At 44.9% G+C, this 18,232-nt stretch overlaps 1 protein-coding gene across 12 annotated transcripts in view; it reads right to left on the bottom strand.

Annotated features, from left to right (window-relative positions):
* Window positions 1-18,232, bottom strand: part of SLC6A6 (solute carrier family 6 member 6) — a 163,686-nt gene that overhangs the window by 17,545 nt on the left and 127,909 nt on the right. For all 12 annotated transcript variants that reach the window (XM_065687497.1, XM_065687498.1, XM_065687496.1 and 9 more), the window contains 7 exons: window positions 15,768-16,007; window positions 14,891-15,025; window positions 12,639-12,873; window positions 6,930-7,062; window positions 3,577-3,711; window positions 1,565-1,668; window positions 1,327-1,451 (listed from right to left, as the gene is read on the bottom strand). In XM_065687497.1, coding sequence (XP_065543569.1) covers window positions 1,327-1,451; window positions 1,565-1,668; window positions 3,577-3,711; window positions 6,930-7,062; window positions 12,639-12,873; window positions 14,891-15,025; window positions 15,768-16,007 — 1,107 coding nt within the window. The remainder of the gene's footprint in view (window positions 1-1,326; window positions 1,452-1,564; window positions 1,669-3,576; window positions 3,712-6,929; window positions 7,063-12,638; window positions 12,874-14,890; window positions 15,026-15,767; window positions 16,008-18,232) is intronic.

The following is an 18,232-nucleotide window of genomic DNA, read 5'->3' as shown; positions in this document are numbered from 1 at the left end:
AGATGAACACCTAATGTAGGGATACTTAAAAATGCAGCTCTTGGAATTGATCCACCTACCTATTAAAAAAACAAAGGGGGCTATTTATGATTCATTCAATAGGATTATGCCTTTGCTTCCTGCTTTCAAACACAGCAATCAACCTCTGATCAAAACAAGCATTATGGCCAAGGCCATTAACTAATTGCACTTGTGAGAGGGATGCCAATTGCAGCCACCCAAGACTCCAGCGGTGCCACCAATGTCATCAGTTTATCATTAGCCCTTGTAAAGTGAGATGTTTTCCTTAGAGCCTTAACTCCCAGAGCCATAAGATTAGAAGACAGATTGACTTCTTTTAAATTACATGTTTGCAGAGGAAAGCTTTTGAATACTGTGCAGGTGAATGAAAATTGCTCTCAAACAATCAGAAAGAAATGCCAAAAGGGGACTCAGGTGATATTGTTAAACCTGATTAGCTTTAAGCCTCCTGGCTCTCGAGCCCTGACTCATTAGTTTTGAATGGTAATTCCCATCTAATCTGTCTGTTCTACATGAAAACACATGATTACACCTGCCCTCATGGACAAGACATGCACAGAGGGAAAAGTGTCATCTGTTTGGTCTGAGAGGATTTAGCCTTCTTCAGCTGCCTGTACGTAGCTGAACTTTAATGGCATGAACACTTCTAGATAAGGGAGGAACCTATGGGTACATCCAATTTCAAAATGGCCTTCTCTGTCAATCGCACCCTGAAGCTACAGAGGACAAAGGCAGGATTGCAACAACTAGAGTTCCTGTGTATTAAATGGGTCTACAGAACCCAGGAGATGGAGTTCTGCTTCCCAGTAAAACTTGAGAATATATATATATATATGTATGTCCCTTCGGAAGGCCAAGGTAGTATTCCCACTGCAGCACAGTGCTGTGAGCAAGCAAAACTAAGCTGTGAAAAACACGTCAATACCTGCTACTTGCATTTGAATGAAAAGAAAGGTAGTCTGAGAAGAAGGATGGACTAAATTGTCGAATCAATGACATTCTGCACCCTAGAGAATGGTGTCGTTATCTTAACTCTAACCTCAACTCAGACGGATGAGCACACTCTAGGAAATGTGTCGCTGCCCTGGAAATCAAGACAGAGTAAAGCATTCAACCCCGGCTAACCCTCACTGCTCTAGAGCCAAGCCCAAATCAACCGTGTGCTTATTCTATTTCTGGAGATTATGGGAAATCTTTTTCTGTTGTGGTTTTTTATTGCTTAGATGTTAGCTGATTGAGTCTGCAGAACTTTGCTCACACGCTAGGCGGCAGTGCCCACCACCACTGCCACCAACACCATCGTACCTGACTCTGCCACATCAGCAATGTTCACCCCTTGCTCTTGTGCCATGAAGCCCAGGACGGAAAAAATTGCGAAGCCAGACACAAAACTGGTACCACTGTTCAGGCATCCCAGCAGCAAACAGTCCCTAAGTCACACATATGTCATGGAGCAAGTTAATTAAAAAAAAATTAACCCATTGTCCCTACTTTATTTACATCATTTAGCTAAAACACTAAACCCCCTTGGATGGAAACTTGCCTATAGCAGTTGTATTTGTATTTGTTGTAGCTCCCCAGGGAAGTCATTGCTCCTAAGCAGATTGCATATGAGAAGAAGATTTGTGTCCCTGCATCTATCCAGACCTAAAGGGAAAGATGGAAAGATTGTTATTACCGGCGTTGTTGCATTGCAGCACTCAACACAAACAGATCAAACTATGCAAAGATCAACACTATGATTGCTTCCATTGAGGGTGATAGCTAAAGGATCAGGAAGAGAGGGAAAGAGAACATCATATTTGCAAGTTTGGCTTTTACAGGGAAAAGAAGATCGTTAGCACCAGAGCCCACAAGAACATCGTCTCTACAACAGTTCCTCTATCCCATCCCCAGAGATGCTCAGTATTTTGAGTTTCTTAAGTCATTCAGCTGATCCTTCCTGTTGGCGCAACAATAAAAGTGTTTCAGTGCAATAGGAAATGCAAAAGTATTTCTAACATTGCTCATTTATTTCTATGGTAAGTCATTTCAGTTAGAACCAGCTGACAGAGTCACTAAGCTGGAGATGTGAAAAGCTTGAGAAATGGGTTTGTGTATTGGGTTGGTTTATTTTCCTAGCTTTCTGGTTGTTTTTGTACCTGTTCAAAAGCAAGATAAAAAGCCATAGGGGAGGGGGGAAAACAAGCAAAATACAATGCATTTTATAAGATACGTATCTCATCTTGGCCTCATGACTCTTTCTCCTGATTACATTAAGAAAACATCTACAGAGTGAAATAACAGGATACTATCAACTTCTCAGTAAATACATAGCAAGCTATCAGAATACATGCAGCGAATCCCATCTGTTCTCTTCTTCCTGCTAATGCAAGTCTGCAGATACCAGTAGGAACCACCAGGAGTCCAAGGAAGTGAGAATTAAGCTGTAGAGTATCACCTCCTCCCTCCCACCATTGCTTTCCAGCACCTTGCTTACTGGAGATGATGCTTTTGCTAGACCACAGGAGGGGGCCTGAACAGCTCCCATGAATCCCTTATGCAATATTGACTGGTGCTCTGGGCTTAGGTCTAGTAGTAGATCATAAAAATAACAGTCCCATAAAAGAAGCTTCATTCATCAAATATAATGTCTCCTGTGAAGAGGGTGTTTGGGGTAAAGAGAGCAAGACTAGAGAATGAACCACATTTCCACAATGTTTCTTTCAATTACACTTTTCCTAGCTCAGTTATTTAATTGTCACTGGAGTTTTATTTTAACCAAATACCCATTAGAAAGAAACAGCAAAGACAGACTCTATTCCCTCTCACTGCAATCAACAGTTATCTTTAAAGATCCCCTGTTTTCTTTGTTTTAGGGGGGTACTGCATATTTGGTTTTGCATTTCTCACACGATGACTACTGGTTGAAACGATGCTGGTCTGCTCAAGTCATACTTGCACCCTGTGAGCACAGACAGGAATTGATCTCATCACAGCCTATACAGAAAGAGTAAGCCCAGCTCCCACTAGGCAGGACTAAGCAAAGGGCAGCTCTCGTGCCTTCAAAAAGCATTTTTCTCCCCCTTTGGATGGGTTTTCATTCTGTTATTATTTCATTCGCTTCTTTCCCAAACTCCTCCTATTGAGCAGTGGGAGGTAAGTGCCACTGGTACTCACAGTTGTCGCTTGTTGTTCCATCTGTGAAGCTCACGTGTGTCTCCTTTGCAACTAAAGACTATCCTCATTAAAAAAATGCATCTCCCTTACCTTACCAACAAGAAAGCTGAGATTGTATAACGGGACAGAGTCTACAGCCTCAGAGTCCTTCGGCACAAAAAAGAATACACACGCATACACACACATACGTACACATGGAAAGATGCATTAACACATATAACAGTGACCTTCTCAAGCAGATCTCTGGAAAATATAACCCAGCATTAATGTTCATGCTACATTTGGACCTCTAAAGACCGTGGCAAAAAGATCTATTGCCATCACATCACCACCATCACCCCCCACCATCCCCCTTTGCACAGGAAATTGTCCCGCTCCCCAGTCCCAGTTCTGTACCTGTGGGTCAGCTAACCGTGAGATATCAGGGTAAAGATAAAACTTGATGCCTTCTGCAGCTCCAGGCAAGGTCACACCACGGATGAGTAGAACAAGGAGCATGATGAATGGGAACGTGGCAGTGATGTACACTACCTGGAAATAAAAACCATAAAAGGGATGTTTAGTATGATGTAGTTAACACTACCCCTCCAGAACCAAAAGAGATTTAGTGATGGGAATTCATAACTAAAAAGGACCCGACCCGAGTCTGTGTCTGCTTCTAGTTTAATGGTCTTTACCTCCCTATTGCTTTAGGCCTGGAGGCAATGCAGGTTCATTAAACCCTCCAGAGCCCCCAGGCAGCGGTCACATCACTCGCACAGAGAACACGCAGGATTTCATCCAACTCGTGACTTCTAATCAGAAATTCTGCCTTTGCCCTCTTTGTCCTCCTCACATGACAAGTGCACCTCTGCCAGGGAAGCTGCAGAGCTTTCCTCACTGGGGGTGCGTGGACCATTACCTCATTCTTTAGTTGAACTTAGAAACTGGGAGTGTTTTGCAAGCTCTGCTGCTACCTCTGACCTCGCTGTGCAGCCTCCTCACTACTGCTCCTACAGGCAGCCTCACAGGGCACTTCATTCAGAGATGAAGATATAACTTGGTCTGTGCTCCTGTGTCTCCCTTCCCATCCCCTTGAACACATGAAGCCCTCCAGGTTGGCACTAGCCTCAACACTGGTAATTTCCAGTCCCATAACTTCATTCTTGCCTTTGCTGCCTATTCAGCAACATCATTATTGGAAACTAAGGCTCTATTCATCCAGTTGGAGAATATGTCTTCATTATCCTTAACCTCCATTCCCACTCTCTTTTGAATAACAGCCTCCTTCTTCTCTTTTTGTTATCTTCTCATTCATTTGATGAAAGACCCCTTTGCTTTCATCTCCAGCACGAGGGTTAATTGAACCTGCATTTGGATAGTTCTATCTTTAGAGCCCCACACCTTCCAACCTCTGTTTTCTCTGCTCATCAGTGCTTCCCCTCATTTCTTACCTAACTGCTGTGTTACACTCAGCAATCACTACTGTCCAAGAAAGGGCATTCTTCATGGAGTCAGATGATTCCCCCAGGTAATTATAGTTGCCTGCCATGAGTTAAAATGTATTTTCCTTTCCCAGAATTTGTTTAACTACAGCAGAGCTCCTGGGATGCTCCATTTTTCTTCTTAAGTGTGTCCTCTGGGAATAACGAGGACAACGCAAAGCCTGCATTGCCAGAATAACTCACAGAGCTGGACTGGCTTCATGAAAAGAAAGGAAATCTTTTCATACATTCTCTCCTTCAATTTTCTGTATATTTGCCACTGACAGAGAACACAGATTACACATTAGCCCACTTTCAGCAAAACCAGAAGGACAAAAAGGGAATTTCTGTGCTTTCTATTGTTTTCAAATCAAAGTTTTCTCACAGAAACAATATATGCCTTGACGTGTTTACAAGAACTGAGTAAACCATGCTCAGGAAGCGGCCTTTGGGCTGCAGGTAAAGATCCTCTTGGAACACTGGAGGAATTGTTAAGCACATTATCCAAAGCACAGCACAACTTATTACTCCTGATTTCATGTTTATTTGCCCAATACGATACTACAGGATTTAAAACTATGTCATCTTCTTTTTCTCCCTGCTCTCCAAAGAGCCATTAACACGCTGGGAAGCAGGGAAGTGCTATAAACAACCACCCGCTAAAGTAAACGAGGCTGCTCAAATAATTCAAGTCTTCCATTAGAGTTTGCAGTTTGCTTTTGTTTGACCCCAAAGTTAATGGAGTCAACCGGAGACTTCCCAATGGCTTTGTCGGGCTTTGGCTCCCTACTCGCACGAGCTCAGACCCTGCAGTGAGTTCCTACTTGTCTTGTCTTAGACATGAGGCCGTTTTGCTGGATTTCCAGAAAACACCACGTCTTAGATAACTGATTTTTACAGGCCTGTTTTCAGCCTTCACAATGCCTTGAAACAGTGTACCACAGGGAGCTTGGAAACATCTCTCAGTGCTACCATAACCTTTACCGAGCAGACACCAGGCTTGCCAAAGGTACTGCAGAAATCAGATTTATTATGCACACCTTTACTATAAAAGTTCCACCATCACCTCCTCGGGTCCCATCAGTCAGAGGGAACAGAGAAGCAAATACTTTTGTCAGTTTCTAAGTGTGGAAGCTGTTCTTTGGGGCAAAGCTGGTGGCAATCCAGCGTAAGGCACCAGCATGACTTTAATGAGGCTCCGTGACAAAAATCACCGAAAGCAAGACAGGAGCGACAGTAAAGCAAGTAGTTTAGTCAACAGTGGGACTAATGAGGCCTGGCTTCCCGCAGAGTTTTGTCTCCTGGTTGATTCTGCGGTGTATAACGAGGTAAAACTGCTAAATTATGCTTTTTCCACAGTCGAGGCTTTGGCAGTTGCTCACCCTCCTAGCTTCTCTGGGGGCTGATACAAGCTGGGTTTACACTGTGATCCTTTTGTCAGGTAGGACACTAATGGGGTCACTCCCTTCCACCCAGCTGACAAGAAATGTGTGGGAACTTAGTATCTTGAGACCTCTCTACCTCTGTTAGACTCATCTGAAATGCTGCCTCAACCAACAGGTTTGAAAGCTAAGAGTCATGTGTACGCAATGGCTTCTAAAGCCTTTTCTCATTAAAATAGGTTTAAAACCACTACTGTATAAGGGGTAGTAATATCATGCTTCATGTTGATGGCCAATATTTGCTGTAATTTGCTTCCTGCACTGGAGCGGGATGAGCTTCAGGGATGATTTGTCATCCTTCAGAGAAAAACATCATTCTGAAGAGCACACGATGAGACCAAAACCACAAAGTATGCAGGATCTCCGTTAAGAAGAGTGCTTCGAAATGAGTACCTAAGTTTAGTCTTCCGTGTCTACACAGAGCTCTTCTGGGAGTGAGTGGCATTCCAAAAATGTTATGCATCCACCACTTTCCACTGACTTCAAACATCCCCGCCACAGCTGTGTTGACATCCACCCTGCTGCACTGAGGATGAACTTGGCCGTGTGGGAGCGCGGGCAGGGAGTGCAGTGCACCACACATCACCAGCCTAAGAGAGGCAAAGTGGTACTCGAACCGTGCTTGTACCTGCTTCTTGATGCCACTCCAGCAATGGCTACTTGACTCACAGGCATGTTGGGCACTGGCAAGGACTTTTGAAAGTCAGCTGAAGCTGAATCCCTTTTATTCAGTGCAAAAATACATCTTGTTTTCCAGGAAGCAGTGAACATCTTTAAGAACAGCTATACTTAGTATTCTTGACATTTAACTGCAATGACTACAAAAAGGTAAGAAAGCACTTACTTTCCCAGTGGATTTGACTCCTTTCCAAATGCAGAAGAAACATATCACCCAGACGAGGAGAAGACACAGGGCTAGATCCCACTTGATAATACCAATATCTTCAATTCCCGAGGACAAGCTCAGTACATTGCGCCTGAATAATTGAAAGGAAACAAAACAAGAGAGATGGAGGAGCTCAGCTGATGCAGAATCTGGTTGTGATGGCTGAGAGTGCAGGCTGGTGTGGAGGGCAGCAAACGCACGGGGAGATCCCTGCCCTTTGAATGCTGCCTGCTAAGTCAGCAGTTAGCAAGGCTTATGTGAGCAAAGCTGAGCTTTGCAGCCCTACATCTTCCCTAGGTCTGTGCTACTCTTTCATTCAATATTGCACAGTATTTCATAAAATCACAGAATCCCAGCCTGGTTTGTGTTGGAAGAGACCTTAAAGCTCATCCAATTCCAACCCCTGCCACAGGCAGGGACCCCTTCCACTGGAGCAGCTTGCTCCAAGCCCCTGTGTCCAACCTGGCCTTGAGCACTGCCAGGGATGGGGCAGCCACAGCTTCCTTGGGCAACCTGCTCCAGGGCTTCACTATTCTTAAAGGATTTCATTTTCATTTTAAGTTGCTACCTAACAAATTGTTCATTAAACTCTCTCAGACAGCTATAAAAAATCAGCCCCTTTCCTTCCCCTAGGTCATGGAAAGCAGAGATCACAGCACCCTGGGCTGCTCTACCAGGGTCAGGCTCAGATGTGGCGTGTGGATCCCGTGCAAGACAAATGACTGTGGTTTGTTTTCCCCCTGAATTAAACTTTTTTGAGGGTTTTTTTTTGCCATTACTGTGGAAATCACAGTGAATGAAGTCACCATTGGAATATTTGCAATTCGTTTTGGAAAACAACCAGCCCTGGATGGACCAGTCTAATGGGACTCAAGCCCTCACCCATCTGTTTTTGCATCTCCCATTGCCAAATTCACTTGGGTTACCTGCGTGAATGTGTCCTCACTCCAAATGCTTTATTCCCTTTGAGCATGTGTGTATTTTGTTATAGAAAAGGACTAATGCCACCAGCCAGGGTTAAGTCTGCCCTAATAGCACAGCTATTCAACAGCCACAAGAAACCCCTTAGTAATGAATATTTGGCATAAAGTTGCAGTCCTGGTTCACCTGAGCCTAAAGCAAGCAGGGAAAAAACCTGCAGAGCATATACAAAAGAAGAAAATACATTTAGAAGCTGACAAAGTTCAGTTCCAACCTTCTGTGGCTTTTTTTAAAACTAAATGGCAGTTTTCCAAGGGGCAGTTCATATTAAAAGGCAACCTATAGAGCCGGCTCTCCGGAAGCCAGGAATAATGAACTGCAAATGTGTTTTGGAACAGGGAGCTCTATTAATGCATTCAGCTAAGCCTTTGTTTTTCATTAGGGACTAAAAGCAAGTGGTCATCTCACCTAGAGTTTGGCCCACAGTCTTTTCAAGCTTTTTTGGAGGGCACTTCAGTGTGTTACTAGAGCCAGGTATGTTACTCTACTATGATGAGGCAGCAAGCACAAGAAATGATGGGCTGGCTTTCTCTGTCCTGGGTTCTTGCAGAATGTGTTGGGTTGGAAGAGACCTTCAAAGCTCATCTAGTTTAAGCCCCCTTCAATGTGTAGGGTCACCTTCACTAGATCAGGTTGCCCAGAACCATGTCCAGCCTGGCCTTGAATGTCTCTAGGGATGGGGCATCCACCACCTCTCTGGGCACCCTGTGCCAGTGTTTTACCACCTCATTGTAAAAAATTCCTTCCTCATGTCCAGCCTGAATCTCTTAGTTTAAAACCATCACCCCTTGTCCTATGACAACAGGCCCTGCTAAAAGTCTCTCCCTTCTTTCTTATAGGCCACTTTTAAGAACTGAAAGGCCACAAGAAGGTTTTCCCAGAGTCTTCTCTTCTCCAGGCTGACCCAGCCCAGCTCTCTCAGCCTCTCCTCACAGCAGAGGTGCTCCATGCCTCTCAATGGTTCCCACCTCATCTCACAAACACCCACAACCTCAAGGAATCAGCTCGGAATCACCAGGGCAGCCTCAGTGTTCAAACCGCTCCATGCAACCTGACCCAATGCATTTCTGCAGCAGAAGCTCTCGACCTGGGTCTGTGACACCCTGAAACCCGCAGCTGAGGAAGCAGCACGAGCTGGGCTGTGCTGAGAGCTCTGCAGCTTCGTTACACAACCCACTGTGCTCCGATTGAGCCGAGCCCACTCAGCTGCCTTCACACCACCTATGCGTGAAGTTGTTACTAATTCTCATTTATAGTCCTGATGCTGTCATTACCCATCGCTCATATATGATCAATGGGACAACAGGCTGGGGCCGAGTTTGTTGTAAACATGAGTTCTTCAACCTTGCTCATACACTAGCACGTTCTAGAGATGTGCAACATGGAGATGTAATAAGAGCTGTAACTGGCTCTAGATAAACAAAACTAAAATGAGGAGAGTTATGCAATCCGTGAAGGATATTCCAGCTCATTAATCAAGTGAATGCTGACAGGACCTTTAGTATCAGGAAAGCCAAAGCACCCTTTCATGTTGGAAGGACAAGAATAACTAACAGTGAAGCAATTCCACCACAAGGACAACATGAAATGATTTGGAAAACCCTCAAGTTTGCCCCCAAAAGCAGAGCCAGCCGCCCTAGATGTTGTTTACTGTCCGGGTTGCTCCCTCCGGGATTACATGCCATCAGCATGTGATGGTCTTTCTTGGGATTTGGACAAATGCAGTCTGCTGATTAGTAAATATTTATAAACACTTGGCCAGCACCAGACAATCAGAGGTTTTGTTCAACCATAATTCCCCCGTAACTCTTATCCCTTATGTATTAATATGGGTATAAACCCTTCAGGTTTTGGACTTTAAAATCAAATCGTCAGAAGTAAGACCTGCAGCATGTGATACCAAGAGGTAGGTCTCCTGATACAAAGCCAGATTTGCTTAACACCCTTTTATTGCTGCTCAAGCAAGCATGTGATTTGCACAGAACATTAATTCAAATGAACCGAAATGTCAGGCTGCACCATACGTCCAGCCAGGCTGAGGACACGTGTTATCCAACACGAAGAGGTTAATGCATCAATGCGGTCAATTATATCTGGGCTGCATTAGCTTTACAAAGCAATCCTGATGAGGACACTGCAGAAATGTCCCACAGTAAAAAAAATGGCATTGGGTTTCAGAAACCAAATACTCCCAAATTAAATCAGAATTAATTGTGCCATGAAGCAGATGGGTATCTTGAGTTAAAGACTCTCTATTGACCCGTCCTCTCAATGCAGGTAGCTGGCTGGCAGCTGGTGTTGCACTTTGATGGCAAAGTACCTGAAATTAGTTTTAATTTCAGAACTATAACAAACAGTAGTATGTCTGGGGAAAACCTGGGGATACCAAATGCTTGCACTGTGTAAAAGCTATGCTACTTCAAATACAACAGTGCTGCTTGAGCTCTGTCCTTATTTTAAGACATCAGTAGTTGTTTATGCAGAGAGAACAGCTATTTTTAATACTCCTGTAAGTGCCACGAGTCCCGAAGGCATCTTGCTCTGTTAAGGGCAGTTTTGCTCATGATGAAACAGAGCTATGGACAGTGTATCTGTACGAGTAGGATAACGGAGCCAAATCCCTCCCTAGCATGACTCCAGGGAAGAGTTCAGTTCATGATGTTTAAAGCTGTTATTTGAGGACACAAGTTAAAGTGGCTGCAAAGTGCCAGGAGAGCCTCCACAAGCGCTCATGGTTGAGCAACCTTTGCTCCGGCTCTGCTGCAGAACATCGAGGCAGGATGAAGGGAAGGGTAATTGCTGGACCAAGGATTTGTCCTCTAGCCCTAACATGTCCCTGTGGGGCCATTGTCCTCCCAACCCATGATGCCTGCCCTGCCATAAAGCCCCTCATTGTGTACCTGCTGTGTCATTACCCATGGAAAGCTCTGATGTCCTCCAAGGTAATGGAGGCCGCACTTATTCTTTTACAACCTCTTTTCCACCTCCCAGCCATATTTCCTTCAGTCTCCTGAAGTGGACATGCCACTTGGGGCCCCAAGGAGACAACCTGGCCCATAAACCTGAGCATTACAGGAGCAGAAGCTCCTGGGGCAGCAAAACAGTCCCATGGCCACATCAGGAGGCTGCTAAGATCATGGCTGCTCCCAGGTGCAAGAGGACCTGTGAGCAAAATCACTGCACAGAACTGACATTGAACACAGTGCTTCTGAAGTCCTGGGACAGTAACTCTACTTCAGGGGCAGCACTGTGGGCCTCTGCTTCTTAGGGAGGCCTTGAGAGACTTCTGAACATCCTCCCATGACAGCCATTCATTTGGATTCAAGGCCCTCAGTCCCAAAATCATTTCGGGAGAGTACAAAGGAGTAAGAGTTCCTTCCCCTTCTACTGCAACTTGTCTCTAGGTTGCCCTAAAATATCCAAAGGAACCATTTAACAAACTCCTTCCAACTCCCTCCATATTTACAAGGGAGGAAGTCACCTGGAAAGTGTCTGTCACCCGACATGGAAACAGCGCTCACGGCATGGTAAAAACAACTGCTCTTACAAGCCCGCGTCCCATCTCTCACACCGGTCACCAGTGCCCTTTGCTCACCCAAGGTCCAATCTGCCCTTTGTATTTTGGATCTTGTGTTACAGATTTTACCACAGTTCATAAGATTCTTTTTTTTTTCTAAGCCTAATGCGTGCCAAATACCTCCAGCATGAACATCATTCCTGCTGGGGCTAGTGGCTGACGCCTCTCTTTATAAATAGAGAAGTAGGTGCAAGTTGAACAGGAACCAAACTGGACTTTAAACATGCTGAAAAAGCCAAGCTGGGCCAGCAACTAATTCTACTCTGAGCCGGCCATCTGAGCAAGCCAAAAACCCCTAAAATTCTTCCTAAGCTATTTGTAGATCCTTTGGATTTAAGTTTCCCTACAGCTTCCTCCGATGCTATATTTTGTCCCCTATGTTAACACGCAGAGATTTGAGGTCACGCCCGTTCAGAAATCAGGTTATGCAAGATAATTTAGAACTTGAAAAATTAGAGAGAGAGAAATGGGAATAAGAAGCTTAGGCCTGATGAAATCCAGGCATCTGGCAAAACAGTTCCCTCAGAGACTGCAGAGGGAAATGATGTAACCAAGATGACCTGAGAAACCTACAGTGCAGGACAACACTGACCACCTCTGTCACTTCTATGGCCGAGGTCAACGCCTTGCATCGTTGTCAGACTGACAAGAGATGTGTTATAGATTCATAGTGTACTGCAAATGCTGACAGCTGGGGAAGAGGGAGAGGCAACCACAAAAGGGGTGATTTGTCACTGTTTCTATTGTAAATCCCTGCTCTAAGGGCATCTGAAGTGACTCGTTTCTGCTCCCCTGCTGCATTCAGAGAATCCCAACTAAGAAGGAAACAAGTGTTTTTCCAAACAAGGAGTGGCACCCGGCTTTTCGGGCTCCCTCTGTGCTCTAGGATGAATGCAGTTACACATCTAATGTCTTCCTCCAGAACCCCCAGACTTACGAGTCCCTCTCAAGATGGGCAAGAACCAGTAGTGAATGCTAGTCAAACTGACACCCAGAGCAACTTTCTTTTCCTATCTAACATGCCCCACTGGGCTTCCATGCAATCTCAAGCCTGATCTCTGGCATGCCACCAAAGCACTCAAAAGAAACCATGAAGAGAGGGTACTTACTCCCAAAACTCTGTGACAGGAGAGGTGAAGTTAGTGGCATTCAGTGATATCCAGAGTGTCTTGTTCTTCCTGAGAGTGTCTTCCACACAGGTTGGTGTGTTCCACTTCTGGTGGCAGTGTGCCCATGGCAGGACGCTCTGGAACGACTGGAACAGGTAGTAGAGTCCCCAGGCCAGGATCACGATGTAGTACACGTTCAGAAGGGACACAATCACTATGGAAGCATAACCAATTCCTGGCGAGAGAGGGAGAGAAGAGAAATACATGCAGACGTGACAGCCACTTCTTGCTAGGGCACCTTGTGATCTTGTGGAGCTGGTGCTATTCCCGCTGCATCGACTTGATGTATTCTGCCCTACTACACTGCTGATGGAAACTCAACACAACTCAACTCAACTCAACTGAACTGAACTCAACTCAACTGAACTGAACTCAACTCAACTCAATCACACATAAGCACAGACCTGCCACCATCTCTGACTAGCACTGGCACCTAGGGCTGAGTTTCTGGCTATGGTTTGCTGACACTGGAGAGAAGGTCTCCAGGATGTCTACCCAATTTAGCAGTACCCCACTACTACTGGAATAGTTTACTAAGACTATTTAAAGTCTTAGTAGAAGAAATTCAAGGCATCACGCTTTGCTTATTTGGAGCTACATCATCTCACTTCTTAGGTACCTACGTGGGCAACCTCATTCTCACCACACTGATTCCCAGGCCAGCTTCCTTGGAGGCAGCTCAGCTGGGCAGCCCCTGCACCACTCACACTTATGGACTGGCTCAGCTCAGCCTATGTGCAAAGGAAAACAACAAAAAAAGACAGTTCTTGAATGAGCTGAAAAGGAAAATTCCAAAGAGATCAATGCGAAAGCTGCTGTTTCAGCCCCAATTTCACTTGTGCAAGGGAAGCATGATACGTGTAGCTGTTATGGTTAATGATATCAATGTTTAAGTCTGCTTACAAAGTTTGCCACTTAGGAATAACCAGGGAAAAAACTAGATTTCCTTAAAAATCTCAGAGCAGTCTCTTAAAAGAGGACGAGAAGCCTATGAGGTTCCCTTTACCACCACTCTGATGGCTACCCCAGCACCCAGGATACCTGCCTCATGTTTTACAGTTTCAAGCCTTTTTGCAGCAGGTATTTTACCACCAGAGATTATTATTATGCCAGGTGAAAGCAAGCAGAGCAAGTGCTATTTATTCTGTAGAGCTGCATTTCATTCAGGATATACAGCTGGTCACGTTATCAGAGCTGCAATTTCTCTTCATGGATGCCTAGGAGATTGCTATTTAAACAAGGAACATTCCTTCCTCCTCCTCAAAAATAAAGTGGGAGGAGGAGGAAGAAAATGGAGCTAAAGTAGCACAATTACATCAACTTCAGCAGCACTCTGAGCATTAGGTGGGAGTGTGAGCCACAGAGAAAGCCCTCACTTCAGCTTGGGGTGACATGAGGGGAGAGAGATGCCTGGAACAGCAGTGGTGGGAGGGCAGGAGACACGTCAGTGTGAAGTGCCCACTCATTCCAAATGGGATTTGAGGAGTGCTGCTGTGTTTAGTGCAATTATTCCAAATGACTCTGCCTGTGCTGTCCGGCTGTGCAGGGTAATCTATACACAAGAGAGGCATCTTCAGTGATGTTTCTAACCTGTCTTCCATTTTCACCCTAGTTAACTTCCAGAGCAGCATTCCTATAATTCCTGTGAGTGGCCAGTGGTTCTTCACTCACTGGCAAAGGTTCTTCAACAGCATCAGACCAACACGCCTCTTTATCCATGCTCAGTGAGGACAAAAGTCCTGTTTCTCAATCCTATCAAAAAATGCTGCCCAGGTTTTGGCTGTATCAGTAACAGAAGGATGGTGCCAATGACAAGGTTTCACGTGGCAGAGGGATTTTGATTTCCAGCCCAGTATAACACTTTGAAGACACTTTCATGAATGCCACCCAGCCTCCCCAGCCAACACTTTGTCTGATACGTGTGAACAAAACATGCATTTGCCTTTTTAAGGTGAAATATACAACTTCTCTTTTGCTTACCAGCAGTTCTGCCAGTTAACAAGATGATAACATCAGAATCAATACCTTACTTTCCCCTTCAGACTCTCTGACTTCTACCTTTCCAGGAACCAATATCATACCCTCAATTACTACAGCAAATAGCTGAACTAATGGACGTGAGGGGAAAAGTGTTGCTGCACAGGGTTTACAGAGGTGTCTTGAAGCAGGAAAGCACAATGGGATATACTAACCAGTGAAAATAGGGCAGATCTTTTCCCAGCATGTGATTCCACCTTCAGAGGTATACTGTCCTAGCACCACCTCCAGGAAAAACACGGGAAGACCTCCCCCAAACAGGAAAATGAAATAAGGTATAAGAAATGCACCTGTAGAGAAAATATAATACAGAAAATTGGGATGAAATAAGAGAACCCACACAAGATCATCTAAAAACTGGTAACAAGCATATATAAACAAAGGACCATTTCATACTTCAGTATCTGTATACAATAATCTCATTCTGGGGTATTTTGTTCACATTCTCTGCAAGACGAATGGGTGCATATGTCTGCTGCAACAACGGGGTTAGGCACGCAGCAGCTTCATGTGGCTCAGAATGCTCTTGTTCTGATAGCCACTGGTCTGAAACCCTACTGGTCTGTATCAACAGCCTATCTTTAGGTTAAAACTCAGACTCGGTAGCAGCAGAAGTAACAGAGCAGAGAAGGTTCAGCAGTACAACGTCTGAAATTGCTTCTGGGTTTCCCTAATTAATTTTTAACAAAAACTACTAAGTAATCACAGAATCAGCTGGGTTGGAAAGGACCTTTAAGACCATCAAGACCAACCGTTCCCCAGCACTGCCAAGGCCACCACTAACCCATGGCACTGAGGGCCTCGTCTACATTATTTGTCACTTCCAGGGACAGTGGCTCTAGCCCTGCCCTGGGCAGCCTCTTCCAATGCCTGAGCACCCTTCTGGGAAGGAATTGTTCCTCAGCTCCATCTAAACCTCCTCTGGTGCAGCCTCTCCTGAAGACAGGCGAAAAAGGCAGGGAACAGATGTGGGAATGTTTCAGGATAAGGCAGACGGATTGATTCATGAGAATGCAATCAAGGAACACTCACCTCCGCCGTTTTTGTAGCAGAGATACGGGAACCGCCAGACATTGCCTAAGCCAATGAAGCCCCCAGCCACAGACAGCAGGAAGTCGATCTTGCTCGCCCACTTCTCCCTCTGGGGTGGCTTTCCTTCTGCCTCATCTTCAGGCCGTGTCCCCGGGCTCTTGCCAGGGGAGGGTTTGAGGATATCCTTGTGGAAGTCTTTCAAGCACTGAAGCTTTTCCTTTGTTGCCATATTTCTGCTTTCTACATAGAAAAGAAGATACAAAATACCCTTGTTTTGTTACACAGCATTTACTGGGAGAGCTCTAACACTGCAAGAACTGTTCAATCAAACTCTTTCCATAAAAACCAGTGCTGTTTATCAAGATATGAAAAGACATTCTGCTGCCTTCACTGACCACAAGAGACAAACCACCCCCGGACTCTGTGGTCGCCTCCTTGCTGCCAGTGCAATGGAGGGGATAGCAAAGGCTTGACACTACTGCCTACCTGCTGTCTGCAGACAAAAGGTGTACAAAGGCTGCGCACTGCATTGGCAGCTGGTGTTACCGAGCACTCTCATGCTGCTTCCATGCCCGTCATAAGGTACAAATCACTGCATCTGATTCCTTCTCAAACATTTAAGTGAAATACAGCACAACAGTAAATCTCACCTTTCCAGATAAAACCCATTCCTCTAGTTCCCAATAACCTGAACCATCGTATCATTTATTGCCTGCAATTTCCTTTCCCTGAAGTATTATAAAGCTTTCAGAAAACTATACGTTCATAAAAACTGGAATGGAAAGTCATTTGTTCTAATCAACCCACAGGAACTGAAGGAATCTTTTCAGTTTATTCCATTTTCATAACTGCACTGTTTTCCCTTGACATCAATAAAGGGACAAAAATAAACCCTTATATTCAATTATTGTCTTCTACACACTACGCAATTGAACTGTTTGCCAAGAATGATGGATCCTTAGTTAATTAAGAAGTCGCTGGCACGAGTCACCTGATGCAAACCCCAAAGCACATTAAATCAAGGCTGGGCTTAGAATTTATATATAATTTATGATGTTCAAAAATCATAGACTGTGTAAAAATAATAACTGCAAGAACTGCTCTAACAAGTGCCTTTTTACCCAGGATTTCCTAATGAAAACAAATCAGGAATAACTTGTAGCTTTTATGTTAACTCAGATCTCCGGCATATGAGGCCAATTCTTCCCCCGCTTAACTCCAGTGACTTTAGCTGGATCTGGCCAGTTACTTTTTGCACAGTGTTTTGCTACTGAAAAGCAAGTGGAATTTTCACCAGAACCAAGCAAACCAACAAGTTCGTTCCAGACCACAACCATTCCCTACTTGTACGTGTCGCTATGGGTGCACAGTCATAAAAACATCATGCTACAGATTATCCCCTTTGATAGCTGCCAGCCTCTTGTACCTGCTTGCTGGGTTTGCTCTCTAACCTGATTTAGCTTGTGGCAGTGACCTGAAACCAGAGTGGACATTAGCTCTGCAGGAAGTTTTTAACCCGAACATGATTTTGGGACAGATATGCATCACTGTACCCACAGCTCTCTCCACCCACCACGGAAAGCTTCAGAAAGCTAACATTTCTACCAGTCACAGCACCTCCAGGTTCGTCCCACTGACATACTGGTGGCCTTTGCAAAGCAGGTTATTGAGACCGCAGTCACCTAGCAGCCCATGACCTACAAAGGGACCGTAATCTTCACTGTGCTTATCATTATGACTTTCTGCTCTGTAAAACAGGCCACTGCTTGCTGCACAGAGGTGATGTGAGCAACTGCAATACCCCCTGGCCAACAGCAGAGAGAGCTCATAGGAGGAGAAAGTTAATTGCAGGGTGATGGATCATCACCACCCCTTAAAACACCTCCTGTTGGTTGCTGTTAGTCATGGTATGAGATAAAGTAGTGTAATTACTGAATAAATATGGTAGGGTCAGCTGTATAGCAGCCTTCAAGCACGTAGTAGCTTTGGGGAATTAATTCACAATAGCTATCCTGTGCTCCTAGCATCATGCATGGAGATGCACGGAGTCGAATCCAAGAGGGATTCACAGTAACCTTAAACCTCCCTGTGACATCCACATCTCACTCCAAACCCCAAACAGGTACCAACCTGCACCATCCCCTGGCATCTCTTGAGGGAGAAGAAAAAGTAAGTAGGTACAACTGCTTTTCTTCAAAGAGTACCTACAGGATGGCTGATGTCCTGCTCTCACTACAACCAGGCATGGAGAAAGCCCAATTTCACCTTCTTTTGTCATTTGTGCTGCTCGAGTCCATATCCTTATCTTGCAAGAGAATGTCACAACCATCAGGCAACAGGCTATTCTGGGCTGAGGTATGGAGGGCATTCAGATCGTCACTCATGGAAGCTGTTCAACACGGGTTATTGAAACACTCATCAACAGAGGAAGAAAGTGTGCAAAGGAGGGAGTAACTCACACCTAC

This window comes from Lathamus discolor, chromosome 7 (assembly GCF_037157495.1).
Source record: "Lathamus discolor isolate bLatDis1 chromosome 7, bLatDis1.hap1, whole genome shotgun sequence".
NCBI lineage: Eukaryota > Metazoa > Chordata > Aves > Psittaciformes > Psittacidae > Lathamus > Lathamus discolor.
Note: the sequence above shows the minus strand (reverse complement) of the source record. Positions and strands in the feature narration are given on the sequence as shown.